The sequence below is a fragment of the Lissotriton vulgaris genome, unplaced genomic scaffold (genome assembly GCF_964263255.1).
Source record: "Lissotriton vulgaris unplaced genomic scaffold, aLisVul1.2 SCAFFOLD_1644, whole genome shotgun sequence".
Taxonomy (NCBI): Eukaryota; Metazoa; Chordata; class Amphibia; order Caudata; family Salamandridae; genus Lissotriton; species Lissotriton vulgaris.
Window position 1 is genome coordinate 221,244 of NW_028246115.1, and position 15,211 is coordinate 236,454.

At 46.9% G+C, this 15,211-nt stretch overlaps 1 protein-coding gene across 1 annotated transcript in view; it reads left to right on the top strand.

Moving 5' to 3' along the window:
- NUP54 (nucleoporin 54) overlaps positions 1–15,211 on the top strand; it is a 232,520-nt gene that overhangs the window by 149,581 nt on the left and 67,728 nt on the right. Inside the window, exon 8 of the mRNA XM_086949277.1 lies at positions 5,059–5,113. Within this exon, the coding sequence (XP_086805403.1) occupies positions 5,059–5,113 (55 nt within the window). The remainder of the gene's footprint in view (positions 1–5,058; positions 5,114–15,211) is intronic.

Sequence of the window (15,211 nt, forward strand, 5' to 3'; positions counted from 1 at the left end):
TGAATGGTGTGAATCTGTTCAGTAGTTGCTAAGAAAATTAACTTTATGCTACATTGGGCTATATATATGTTAGAGCCCAATGTAGCCCAAAGATGGCCACCAGAGACAAAAAAAAACAAATGTAGCCCAAATATCAGCCAGATGTAGCCCAACTATAGCCCAATGACAGAATGTCCCAGAGTGTTGTAAAGAACAACTAGAGCGCTAACAGTCTTATGACAAAAGTATGGCACACCTGAAGTCAACTTGATTGGAATAAAGTGTTAACACTTAAAACATTTAATTTGCAAAGGAACAAAATGAGGGGGTTCATTTTGCCATAGAAATTATGATTAGTGCTGAAGAAAGAAAAATTAGGGCACATTTTGAGTGACTTCTCAAATCCTCTTATATTTCATTAAAAGAATTCTGATATGCAGTCTCCCAAGATGGCCACCAGAGACAAAAGAGCCCAAATGTAGCCCAAATATCAGCCAGATGTAGCCCAACTATAGCCCAATGACAATGTCCCAGAGTGTTCTAAAGAACAACTAGAACGCTAACAGTCTTGCTTATGACAAAAGTATGGCACACCTGAAGTCATCTTGATTGGAATAAAGTGATAACACTTAATACATTTAATTTAAAAAGGAACAAAATGAGGGGTTTCATTTTGCCATAGAAAATATATATATATATATATATATATATATATATATATATATATATATATATATATATATATATATTCACTGAAAAAGCCATAGGTTTTAAACCCGTTATAGTTAGGAAGTAGCATTTACAAAACCTATGAAATTCACTGAAAAAAAACAAAGGTTTGACACGTGTTCTAGTTAACTGGACATTTTACTCCTATAAAACCAATGAAATTCCCCCGTTATAGTTACTTCAGCTAACTATAACTCGCGCGCCCGCAATGCACTGCTGATGACGTCACATATTATATCACTCATGACATGGTCAGTGACATCACTCATGACGTCACTGATGATATCTGAAATAACATCACTGATGAAATCACCGATGACATCATCCTTGTAAAAGAGTGGTAGACCTCCTCTCAGCGTAATATAACCTTTGATACACACATTTAAAAATAGAAGCTAAAATGTTCAAAGCATGAGTGATGTAATATGTGACGTCATCAGCAGTGCATTGCGGGGGCGCGAGTTATAGTTAGCTGAAGTAACTATAACGGGGGAATTTCATTGGTTTTATGAGTAAAATGGGGGAGCATCTTGGGTCTTTGCTTTTCGCTACCGCTGGGGTGCCCGGGAGAACTGCTGACCCTCTGGTAATTCCTGGGATTGCCGCCTGCCTGCCTCCCGGTGCCCGCTCCCACTACTATCTAGGGAAGCGCTGGATGCTGCGTGGAGTGCAGGGCAGGGCACTACAATCCCCAGAACCCCTGCAAACCACGTGACCAAACAGCAGCGCCAGGAGGCGCTTTAAAATCCCGACGGACCTGCAGAGCGGGGGGAGCATCTTGGGTCTTTGCTTTTCGCTACCGCTGGGGTGCCCGGGAGAACTGCTGACCCTCTGGTAATTCCTGGGATTGCCGCCTGCCTGCCTCCCGCTGCCCGCTCCCACTACTATCTAGGGAAGCGCTGGATGCTGCGTGGAGTGCAGGGCAGGGCACTACAATCCCCAGAACCCCTGCAAACCACGTGACCAAACAGCAGCGCCAGGAGGCGCTTTAAAATCCCGACGGACCTGCAGAGCGGGGGGAGCATCTTGGGTCTTTGCTTTTCGCTACCGCTGGGGTGCCCGGGAGAACTGCTGACCCTCTGGTAATTCCTGGGATTGCCGCCTGCCTGCCTCCCGCTGCCCGCTCCCACTACTATCTAGGGAAGCGCTGGACGCTGCGTGGAGTGCAGGGCAGGGCACTACAATCCCCAGAACCCCTGCAAACCACGTGACCAAACAGCAGCGCCAGGAGGCGCTTTAAAATCCCGACGGACCTGCAGAGCGGGGGGAGCATCTTGGGTCTTTGCTTTTCGCTACCGCTGGGGTGCCCGGGAGAACTGCTGACCCTCTGGTAATTCCTGGGATTGCCGCCTGCCTGCCTCCCGCTGCCCGCTCCCACTACTATCTAGGGAAGCGCTGGACGCTGCGTGGAGTGCAGGGCAGGGCACTACAATCCCTAGAACCCCTGCAAACCACGTGACCAAACAGCAGCGCCAGGAGGCGCTTTAAAATCCCGACGGACCTCCCTCGCGGGACGCCGGGCGAAGCCCGGGCAAAGGGCGGGCCCTCTGTGGCCCTCAGAGGCACTAGGAGGACGGGACGGGCCACCGCTCCTGGCTCCAGCTTTGGACAAGGTACAGTCAAGCTCCTCTTCTTCCTCTCCTTCCATCCCTATTGCCTTGAACTGCTGATAGCTATCATCAGGATAACTGTATACAGTCACTCAACTTCAATGTCCATCTGGGAAGAGCTGAATGCCCTCTGTGGCACACACTACATCCCGGATGCTCTATCCCCCCCCATAGTGTCTCGAGACACTGCTCAAACTACCTGCTCCCCCCAGGCTTCCCCCGTTACCACCCTCCCTCCACTTACTAATTGCAGCCCCACAGTACCCGGACCCAGTACAGCCTCATCACCTGTGGACAAGGCTGAGTCTCGATCCCCCCTACAATCGTCTCTTCTGGCCCAAATCGAGCGACTGCTTGATACTGCTCTCTCTCCACTGGTTGCTAAAATAAATGATTTGGGAGATAGACTGTGCAGGATTGAACAAACGGTATCACAGTCATACCCACCGACTAGAATCACTGTTACTCCCATACGCTCTTCCCCCACTAATACCCACAAAAGGCCTACAGACAATGCTCCCAGGATTTTACAAACATGTGACTCCCCTGTTACACCACCGACTCAAAGTGATCACAATATCACCCGTATTCACGAGCATGTCCCACAAAGAGCTCCTGTGATCGCACTAGATAGAAGACACTGCATCGATTTACCCCCCGTAGCAGCCCCATATGTCACCATTCTCTCTGGGGTCCCTGCTCTCCGACCAGGAAAACGTGAACTGCATCGGGACCTTTTGAACAAAGCCATTTATTGGCTCCAAAACAATAGACCATTACCTTCCCTGCTAGACGGTGGGATACAGAGCGTCAGAAGGGTGGGGTGGCTTGGTCATCTGCCCAAAAATGTTCCGGGGGACTTGATTCTGGTTAGGTTTAAGGACAGGAATACTGCCCCCTACTTGCGTTCTATCCAGCCAAAACTTGGTGATGGCTCCATACGTATCTGGGACCTCCATGACTTTTATCCTGGTCCTCGAGCACCGAATCACAATAACAGCGGGTGAAAAAGGGGGATTCTGTGTATTGGGGTTTTTATTTTTTTATTTATAACTGCTTACATGCCAAACTATTTTTAGTTGGGTCTTATCTCATTTTTCTTTTAACCAGGCAATGTTATGTTGAGTTATTTTTTACTTGTATGTATTTTATTGTGTTGCTTTTATGGCCAAACGCCGAATAAAGCTTATTTGAACTGAGTAAAATGTCCAGTTAACTATAACATGTGTCAAACCTATGTTTTTTTCAGTGAATTTCATAGGTTTTGTAAATGCTACTTCCTAACTATAACGTGTGTAAAACTTTTGGTTTTTTCAGTGAATATATATATACACACACACTTCCTAACCTCTAAGGGTGGCACAATAGGTGCTGCAGCCCTTACAGGTCTTCCTTGGGTACCAGTTTCTAGGGTGAGACCTGTGGCTAGAGATGCCAATTGGGTTTGTTTTGGGGGAAAGAACACCGGCCCTGGGGACCTGATTGGCAGGGAACATAAAGTCAGTGCATCAGTAGTGGGTGGTTACTGCAACAGAAACCCACTTTCCTACACTCCTGTCTCCACATGATGGAATAGGACAGCTTTTACTGAAATGACAGAAATAGTTTTTAAAATGTGTTCAGTCTACGTGCAAGAGTTCCATTTCGGATGTTTAGATGTTTATTAGCACTTATTTGGCTAACTGGCTTCTGTACTTTACAAAGGTCTGAAAATGATCCCCCTGTTGGCATGTAATCTCGTTTCAATTTAAAAACGCATATTAGAAATATAATGTTCCACAGTCCCCATATTGGCAGAGAGTAACATTTATGCAAATCATAAAGAATCTCATGATGGAGAATAATAGTTAGGGCCTGATTTAGATCTTGGCGGACTGATTACTCTGTGACAAAGGTGATGGAAATGCTGTCTGTCAAAACATAAATCCCATAGGATATAATAGGACTTGTATTTCGGCATATGGGATATCCGTCACCATGGTGACGGAGTAACCCCTCTGCCAAGATCTAAATCAGGCCCTAAATCTTTCTCTCTACAGAATTGTTTCCTTTAATATTTGGAATTGATTGGGCATCTTGATCATGGATGGTACTAAAAAGCTGAGTCGTCAGAAGCCTCCCTAGCAAGTACTTAGCCAGGCTGATTTCAGAATCCACATTGTACGATTGTTCTGGTGCAAAAGTTTTTTAGGTGGTTGTCTTACAGAAGAACAACAAATTGTAGTGGCATGTCTGTTATCTGAAGACTCTAATACCTTTCTGAGAAATTAACAATTTCAGTATAGACTCCAAGCTTTTACAATTAATACTTTCAGAGGCTTGAACATTTAGATTAAAAGAGTCAAATTGTTTAAATACAATTTTTTTAAAAGCTAGAATTTTATCAAGTTGTTTGAATAAGTGACAGATTTGGCCTGGAACTTGTGTAAGATAACACTGCTACACATAAGCAAACAAACTGACGACTCCAAACTTGAATGGATAAAAACTGGTAGTTTGTCAGGTGCACAAGTTTAAACTTTTGGTCATATTTTCATGATGTATGTTTTTGTATTTCTTGTTACTTATTATTTGGAAATACATAACCTGTATAGGTACTGTTATTTTGTGTGTTAAAAAAATCATTTAATAATCCCCCCAAAAAAAGTGTTGCTTAATTAGGCTGTTGATTTTTTCACCAGGGATATTCTAACAATCCTGTTTTAATAGTTTTTCCTTTTAAATTTATTTTCATCTGCAGGAGTTGATCCAATTATTTGGGAGCAGGCCAAAGTGGACAATCCCGATGCAGAGAAGTAAGACTGTGTCCCTCAATTTGCTTCTGCATGGTCTACAGTTGGAAATGCAATGTTTCATTTTTGGTTCAGTGCTCTGGTTTGCTTTACCGTTTATGCAGTACCAGAGGATTCACATTTCCATTAGTTGCTTAAAGTTTGGGTCTTCAAACCTAGAATAAGTCTCTTGCTAACATAAGACAAACGTTTTTCAGACTACAGCAGATTAAAACATGGGATTTGCACCCTCTTCTAGTCAGGATTAGATGTGAAGGTGCATAGTTTTAAGGCTGAAAAATAACCTCTGGATTACTTTTAATGATGGGATCTGCCAATCTCAGTGAACTGCCTACCTTGTTAGGGGTTGTATACAGTTTAAAAATATATATATATATTTTATTTTTTTCACAGCACTCACTACTTTTGTTAAATCTATTTGTTAGATCCCCCAAATATTTTCATACTGAGGGAAAAGGCATTAGTATATTTCGAGGCATTCTCTTTGGGTCCTGGGGCTGTGGGTTATTACTGGGCACATTCTGTGTGAGATTCTGCTGTATGCCATTGGTGTTTCAGGGCATAAGACAGTTTCATTCCATCTTGATATTGGAGTAACTCATTTGATGAACATGCCCTACCCGGGATGGTTTCACTGAGTGGGCATGGTTTACCCAAGGAGATGGTAAATGATTTGGAATTCAAATACAGTATGATACAGTAATGAGACTTAATGAGCTCAGTATCTGGTAACTATCTTTTAAAGGGTCCTGATTAAGAGGACAAGTTTACAGACTAAAACTCTAAAGATGCATCTCTGCGATTCAGTAGATCCCCCCCCCCCCTCACACTTTCCAACAAATCTCATCTGCTGTCTCACTAAATGTAAAACGCTACCTCACACACAAACTATCCTGCAAAGGCACAATTGAAAGTAAGTCACCTAAGGACAACTACAGAATTCTACATATTTTTGGACATTGCTCCAGTTACCCATCCCAAAAGATATGCGATTTTATTATCAACTACTATAATTCTATTCTGAATACTTCTGATATGTACAGCATTTTTGATTGTGATATGAAGCTAAAATATAAATGGTCAAAATTCAGTTTTTGTGCCCAACTTTATATTTTTAGGTTTCGCCTGCGTAGGCTGCACATGCGTAGTCTCGCTGGCGAGATCTAATGATTTCGAGGAGCTTTTACTAGCGGGCTTTAAGCCCCGCCCCTCTTTCCCATTGGCCGGCGTCACCGTTTATGCTAAACGGTGGCCAGCCATTGGGAAAGAGGTTAGTGTGACGTACACTTTTCTCTTTTTTGGCCGTCCCATTTGGACGGACTGGCCTGCTTTCCTTCTGCTGCAACAGGTTTGTTATCTTTATGGGGCCAAACACATGGCCCCATAAAGATAATAAACCTTTTGCAGCAGAAGGAAAGAAGGCCTAGTTATTGACCAGATAATATGTTACCACTGAGAAACCTCAATTCGAACAGTCGAACTTTCCAATCTCTACTTCCCCTGACTGCTCTGAAACCCCGGCTAATGCCCGGGACGGTCTCTTTTGCGACTACAGTTTATAACAAACTAGGTTTCCTTATACCTCAGTCTACGACCTCCGTAGTACAAAGGAGCACAGTGTGAGTTTAAAATGGCCCAGGGCGCCCCCAGCAAGCGCCCTGTGCAGATGCAACCAGAGAGATTGAGTTTAGATGAAGACCTCAACCCCGGTCACACTGATGTGTCCAGTTCGGTCTTTTTTGGTCAACAAACAACGCCCCTCTGCCCCGGCCGAGACAGTCCAAAGACTGTAAATATGACGATTCTTCATTCCTGTTGCCTGACCCCTGCTGAGATATTTACTAGAAAACATCCCAAGACAACCAAACGGCCTACTATAAGGTTCATTATTCCACCTGCGGTTGTAGCTTCGCACGTCACAGCAGTGCACGTGCCAGTGTCCGACCAGGAGACATGGGTGGAGCTAACGAAACGTCACTTCCATGACACAACACAACCGGAGCATCAGTTCTTTTCATGTTCTTTCCTTTTTTGCGTTTTAGACTGAGGTAAACGCGCCAGCAGACAGTATGACAGTGATAAATCAACTGAAAGTCCACAGCAGTAAAACAGTAGTGTAAAAACAGCGGAAGGCGCGCAGTGTAACAAGCTATGGACATGCGCTCTTCAAAACTAACGGAATAATAACTCCTCCACACAGGGACTTTACATCTCAAGGAGTAACCTAGCGTGATTGTCGGGGGCTCATTCCAATACTAAATACAATTATCTCTCCAAACAGAGGGATAACATCTTGTCCCTGTGGAAAGAGGGGCAGCTGTTCTTCTGAAAGTGCCACATCTTTTAAAATGCTAAACTCATCAACGGGGGCTAAGTGGGAACCCCTGGATGCTGGGAGGGAACCTCTGCCCACAGGGGTTGCTAATGGCTGGGCATTTCTGAGTAGGTGGCTCTCAATCAGACAAATGGCACTCGCATCGAGAGCAATTGTTTCTTTGGTCACCCACCACAAGGTAACCGCCCCACCCAGGACTCCCATTGTCACCTCGTTCTTCCCACGGAACCCTCCCCACCCTGTTAACCTGACTGCAGGCCTGTGTGACCGGAAGAACCGGAATGAGCCCACCCATGAACCGGACACTGAATGCACACCTCATTCCTGAAAGCTGGGAATGCAATGCGCGCCAGGCCTAGCTGACCAGAGGGTCGCCAAGTGCACTTTACACACACAGAAAGGCGATATATAGTGTTGTCTTAATAAGGGACGGTGAAGTGGTCCTCAATGTTAAAAACAATAGAGGAGTGACCATTCACACAATCACAAGTGCACACCTGGCTCATGTAGGCTTGGTGGAAAAAACTCCTAAATTAAGAATCGCAGATCTTTTTTTTTATACACCTGTTGGTTACTATCTGGAAAAACTCAGGCATAATCATTTTAAATAATACTGAACGCACCCAGCTTCCAAGGAGATGCCAGGCAGCCCTTTCTAGAGTATATGCGAGGCGGAGTCCGCACTTCCAACCTTCTGTCCTGTAAATTACACATGTAGATGTGGGCAAGTAGCATAGGGCACGCTGCACACGCTTAAAGGCCTTTTAGGCGCTTTAATAAAAGATTCCGTTACAAATTTCTGGCACTTATTTTGCTAGCCTCGAACAGATGAAGTCCGCCGAGCTTTCATTTTAATTGTAAACCTGCCGAGTAGAAGCAAATCTCTGCCTCAGATCCTTAAACAGACCGAACTCCCCTCCAAACGATTGGGTTTTATGTTTTGGGTAATTTAAAAACCTCTTGAAGCAGATATACTACATGTTCACCCAACTCTGTGCGCTGGATAGAAGGGAGAGAACAGAATAGGGCCATAACTATAAAGATGTGGCTCTTTGGCCCTCTCTCCATGCCACGGGGCACTTCAGGTTTGCATGCGCCAAGGCACGCGCCCTTCAACCATGGTGTAGGGGCATGTGCGTTTTGTCAAGCATAGGTATTTGCACAGGAAGGGAAGCCTTGTGGTACAAAAATCCTGCATCTATACTTTTCCCACTTTGCATGTGTGTTGTACACGGCAGCACACATGCAAAGTTGGATAAATGTGAATAATTCAAAAAGTTTCTCCAAAGTTAGGCCAGCCTCAAGGAGGCGTAAGCTACACTGGCGTAGGTAGTGGGGGGGGCGGTCCTCCCCAGGCGGCACTACTTTGGGGGTAGTGGGAACATGTGGGGTGGTGGTCTGTGAGCAGCCAGTCCATCACTGCATAATCTGTTCACAGCCATAGCATGCGTAAAAATGAATCAATCAATCAAGGCATTTATAGAGCGCCCTACTCACCCGGAGGGTCTCAAGGCGCTTGGGGGGGAGGGGGGTGGGGGGGGGGCGCTACTGCTCGAACAGCCAGGTCTTGAGCTTCTTCCTGAAGGAGAGGTGGTCTTGGGTCAGGCGAAGGTCGGGAGGGAGGGTGTTCCAGGTCTTGGCGGCCAGGTAGGAGAAGGACCTTCCTCCTGTTGTCGCTCTTAGGATGCGGGGGACGGCGGCGAGGGCGTTGGTTGGTCGATCGGAGGTGGCGTTTGGGAGCGTAGAAGTTGAGGCGGTTGTTGAGGTAGCTCGGGCCTTGGCCGTGTAGGGCTTTGTGTGCGTGGGTGAGGAGACGGAAGGTGATTCTCTTGTTGACGGGGAGCCAGTGCAGGTCTCTTAGGTGTTCGGAGATGCGGCTGTGTCGGGGGATGTCGAGGATGAGTCTTGCTGAGGCGTTCTGGATCCGATGAAGTCTCTTCTGGAGCTTGATGGTGGTTCCAGCGTAGAGGGCGTTGCCGTAGTCCAGTCGGCTGGTGACGAGGGCCTGGGTGACCGTCTTCCTGGTCTCGGTGGGGATCCACCGGAAGATCTTACGTAGCATGCGCAGGATATTGAAGCAGGACGAGGTGACGGCGTTGACTTGTCTGGTCATGGAGAGGGAGGAGTCCAGGATGAAGCCCAGGTTGCGTGCGTGGTCTGTCGGTTTGGGTGCGGTGCCCAGGGCGGGGGGCCACCAGGAGTCGTCCCAGGCGGAGGGCGAGGAGCCCAGGATGAGGACTTCCGTCTTGTCTGAGTTCAGCTTCAGGCGGCTGGTCGTCATCCACTCGGCTACGTCTTTCATCCCTTCGTGGAGGTTGGTTCTGGCGGCGGCGGGGTCGTTGGTCAGGGAGAGGATCAGCTGGGTGTCGTCGGCGTAGGAGATGATGTTGAGGTTGTGTTGGCGTGCGATGGCCGCAAGGGGGCTCATGTAGACGTTGAAGAGGGTGGGGCTGAGTGAGGAGCCCTGAGGAACGCCGCAGATGACTTCCGTGGCTGCAGATCTGAACGGTGGTAGGCGTACTCTCTGTGTCCTTCCAGCGAGGAAGGAGATGATCCACTCCAGGGCCTTTTCCTGGATTCCGATGTTGCTGAGGCGCTGCACTAGGGTGCGGTGGCAAACAGTGTCGAACGCCGCGGAGAGGTCTAGGAGGATGAGGGCCACTGTTTCACCTTGTCCAGCAGGGCTCGGATGTCATCGGTGGCAGCGATGAGGGCGGTCTCGGTGCTGTGGTTGGCTCGGACGCCAGACTGTGAGGGGTCGAGGGATCCATTCGTCTCGAGGAAGGCGGCCAGCTGCTTGTTGACGGTCTTCTCGATGACTTTGGCTGGAAACGGGAGGAGCGAGATGGGGCGGTAATTCTTGAGTTTGGTGGGGTCCGCTGTTGGTTTCTTTAGTAGAGCGCTGAGTTTGGCGTGCTTCCAGCTCTCAGGGAAGGTGGCGGTGTCGAAGGAGGTGTTGATGATGTCCCGCAGGTGGGGTGCGATGACAGCGTCGGCCTTGTTGAAGATGTGGTGAGGGCAGGGGTCGGTCGGAGATCCGGAGTGGATAGAGTTCATCGTGCAGATGGTGTCTTCTGTGTTGATCTGGGTCCAGGCGCTGAGGGTGGTGGTAGGGGGCGTTGGTGCGGTCGTGGGGAGCGTTGTTTGTGGGCTGAAGCTGTTGTGTATGTCAGCGATCTTGTTGTGGAAGTAGGAGGCGAGGGAGTTGCAGAGGTCTTGCGACGGGGTGATGTCGTTGATTCCGGCGTTGGGGTTGGAGAGCTCTTTCACGATGTTGAAGAGTTCCTTGCAGTTGTGTGCAATGTTGTCCAGCCGGTCCTTGAATGCTGTTTTCTTGGTGGCGCGGATCAGTTGATGGTGCTTCCGGGTGGCGAGCTTGAGGGTGGTCATGTTGTCCGGTGTTGGCTCCCTTCTCCAGGCTTTCTCAAGGGCTCGGCAGTTCTTCTTGGAGCTCTTGAGTTCGTCGGTGAACCATGGGGCCTTCTTGCTGCCGGGTCTGCTAGGCGGGGTCCTCAGTGGGGCGAGGTCGTCTGCGCAGTTGCTGATCCACTTCGTGAGGTTGTCGGCGGCCTGGCTGGGGTTCGCTGAGCTGGCGGGAGGGTGCTGGCTCAGGGAAGCGGCGAGCTGGTCTGCTGTGATCTTGTTCCAGTTTCTTCGAGCAACCTGTTGCTGGTGGTGGTGGATCGTGGATCTTCTGAAGGTGAAGTGGACGCAGCTGTGGTCCGTCCAGTGGAGTCCGGTGGCGTGGCTGAAGACGATGTCCTTGCTGGATGAGAAGACAGCGTCGAGTGTGTGTCCGGCGAGGTGGGTGGGGGTGGTCACCAGCTGCTTGAGTCCGAGGATGGCGAGGTTGTCAAGCAGGGTCGTGGTGTTGCGGTCGTTGTTGTTCTCCAGGTGGAAGTTGATGTCCACCAGGAGGATGAAGTCAGCGGTGGGGAGGGCGTGCGGGCTGATGAAGTCGGCGATTTCTTCGCTGAATTGTGTGCGTGGTCCCGGGGGTCGGTAGATGAGGGTGCCTCTGAGGGTGGTTTTGAGGGTGAATGTGTGCATCTCGACTCTAAAGAAGTGATCTTTAATTGTCAAACTCAGGCGTTTTCCCGAGTTTGACAATTAAATATCACTTCTTTAATTCGAGATGCACAAATTGATTTTTACACATGCTATCGCTTTGAGCAGATTATCCAGTGACGGACTGGCTGCTCACAGACAACCGCACATGTGCCCACCGCCCCCAAAGTAGTGTGCAAGCCGCAAAGCAAATGATCTCCTGCCACTCAATGTGTGCTCCCTTTGGCCAAAGGCATGGCGCGCATGTTTGTATTATTGGATTGGATGCTGTTACTTGCTGGTTACATGCAGATCTTTACAGCAGGTGCATTAACTCACAAAGTTGTCTTACTAGACTTCTAACCTGTAGGTGACGAGATCTCTGCTGAAGGTGCATTAACCCTCCGAGTTACTGAAAGTCCAACCATGAACTTTCGGGTTTTCATCTTCTTCCTAGAATTCTGTCCTGCAGCCTGCAGGTTACGCACAAATCTCTTTGGCAGGTTGGTGAGGCCTATCAGTTGTCTCTTTCAGTTTTAAAAAGTGGTTTGAAGATGACATACATATGTCTGCAAGTCACCAAGGAGTTCCCAAGCACGTATAGAAGGAGAAGGTTGAGAGCTGAATTGCGCTATGAAGTCCTACAACTCTGATGTGAACTGCAGCATTCTTATGGCGGAGGGTAGTTTATTTCTCATAATACATGGCCACATCTTTACCCTTTTTCCTAAAATAATAAATCATTAGTTGCTTGTTCCTTTTCCAAAAATATTATGATTGATAATACGCAGAATAAATATGAAATCAGTAGTGCGAAATAAAACGCACCAGTATGAACACCAATATAAAGTTAATAATTTGTTGGAAAATATTTTGGAAGCAGTTTTATGTAAGCAACTTCCTAAAAGGAATGTATTTCAGATATTGGGTGTAATGCAAAGACAATCCTGGCTTTCACCTAAAAACTCTAGCCCGGCCAAAAAAAAAAACAACACTGCCATAAATCTTTTTGTTCTGCTGACTGTTCTTTACAGTGTTGGCATGCAGAAGCATGCACTCTCTCTCTATCCTACCACTACTCTAACCGCAGTGGGCCCTCCTACAACTAAACTCTATCTAACCCTGAGGTGAAAGCCCTCTGCTGGACTTATTTTTCTTTTAGAGTATTATATAGCGCAAACTAGACCCAAGACATTAGATAGATAGGAATATTGTATTTTTTCAACTGCAAATACCGGAATGCATTACATTGACGCCCTTGCATCCAAGATTTAACTGAGAGTTTCTGCTATTAACATTACCTGTAATAGATAATAAGGCTGTTATCACCCTCTCAGAACCCCCCCCCCCATGGTTTTCTTGTTGGTGACCCTCAGCCAGGAATGCGAACAGTGCTCTGTGTGTGAAATGTTCCCCTGCACCTGGCTTTCAGTTTCCACACTGCTTTCTTTTGATGCCGAAAATACATATTTCATAGCGAAGATATTAACCCCCTGAGTGTGAGGCACAAGAGTAGATGGGCTGCGAGTAGAGCTACAGTGAAGTAGAGAGTGGCATTGTAACTTAAACCCTGCCAGTCCACTCCTGCTGCTCGCCGTCCTTTTCCCCCCGGCTAAGGGTGGCAGTCTGAGGGATAGCCCTGGGCGCCAGAATCTCTAGCTAAGCCTCTGGTAAGCTAGATAGGAATTTGCCCCAAAGTCGATGGGTGGTTGCTGGAGAACTTTCTTGTACCACTTGTGGTACGCCACCTTGAGGCCGAAGTAGTTCATATCGCTACTTTGTGTTACTTTGGCTAATTTTCCAATGTGCATCTCGATTTGCAGAAGAAAGTCAATGGCACTACAAGTTGTGCCAGGTTTGCGTATAAAAGTAATATAAACCTGGCGCAAAAGGTTAGTAATTCTGGGTCCTAGTGCTTACTTACATGGTGGGTGGAGGAGGGTACAGGGGCTGAAACTCTGACCCAGTGAGACTGGTAAGGCGTCTTCAAGATTCATATATGGCATTTATGAACGACGACATGGACAGGCAGGGACTCACCCTCATTTGGAAGGTGCAAGCACGCCAGCCGCCTGCAGAGATTTTAAACGTCACACCCTAGCAGAACAACTGAACCCCACCCCAAAGAAGTTAGTCCCCGTTGCAGTCAAATCGCTCAAAGGGTGCACACTTCCCAGAAGTAGTTTGCCTCCATTTGCTTCAACGGGAAAATCTCACCTAGCCCTTCTGGGAGAGTCAACAATTTGAGATTTATGCTGACGAGAATGCTGTTATAAATAAGCAATGTTTTCATTATTTTACAACCCACATGAATTTACACTTTTTACAGATTCTGTGCTCTAGTACACGCATGTGAGGTCCAGTGAAAGTAGCCACATGGATCGAGTCGAGTGCGTCTGGTACACCTGGTTACCACCATGTTCATTGACTTCAGGTGAAGTCCATTCAATTCTACTAGTTTCTATGCAGTCCCTATGCCAAGGGGTCACCTCCATCAGCCCAGGCTTATTTTAGCCGGCAGCATTCAGGTTTCTGGCACTTGACCTACAAGTCGCAGACGCATTATGCAGGTGGCTTAAAAAAAAAACCAACAAAAAAACCCTAAATTTAGCTCTCCTGAGTTAAGGATTGTGAAGTTGATGGCTGTGTACTCAACTGGCTGAACTCTTTAACGTTGAGTCTGCGTGAGCCAGAGTAATTTAATATGGCAAATGGTCTCACTTGTTAGACACTATTGTTTTTTTTTTTTTAATAAGACTTGAAGCCTATCCATTGCTTACTATTCCTTGGCTTCAGTGTCACTTCTTCTTTGCTGCCTCCCAATTGAACAGTGCAGGCCAAGTGTCACATCCTGTTTCTTTTCTGGTGCATGGGCCAAGCTCAGATTGATTCTTCTTAATTAGAAAAATACCTTTTCCTGCTCTACTGAACTTGCCTCCCCCCCTTACAGACTGAGAACTTGTAGCTTTCCAGCTGTTTGGTAAAATACGAAAGCTTCTAGGAGACCCAGTCCTTTATAGACCACCAAATGCCCAGCAACCTCCAGGATAACGTTTTACGGTTTATATTTGCATTGTTTACATTTTGGGGCGAGACACACATAATTTGTATTATTTGCACTATTTGTTTGAACTACATGAACCACAATGCCCTAGTAATAATAGTCACATGACATCATGAGGTAATGAGCTGTTAAAAACAGGAAGTTCCAAAGGGGCGGTACCGTGAACAAGTTCTAAGTCAGAACCAAATGCGTTGGTGTGTTTGTTTGTTTTGGGAAATAAAACTTTGGATTTTCACAAAGACTTTGCTGGAGTGCGACCCTTGGCTTTCTTAAAAGGAAGTGTGCTTTCATATTCAGCGGGTTGCACACCCGTGGGACAACGCTCGGCCGAAAGCAGCGCCAGGACCGCGAATTGAGCGAAAAGTGACATATATAGTTTGCACATTAACATACTTCATAATTTTGTGTTTTGTTTGTTGAATGCTTCTTTCTCTATTTTTGTGTATTGTATTGAGGGTCAAATCATCCAAATTGCTTATGCCACAGAGAAGGGGTGGCAATAGGGAACGACCGTTACGGCAGCTGGAAACAAAGTACATTCTTGAGTTCGATTGTAAATGGCCTAACGTTATGAACACGACAGAGGACATGCGCAATTTTCTAGTAAGAAAAAACTTTTTAGTAAGCATTATTTAGGTGAGATAAGGGGCATGTG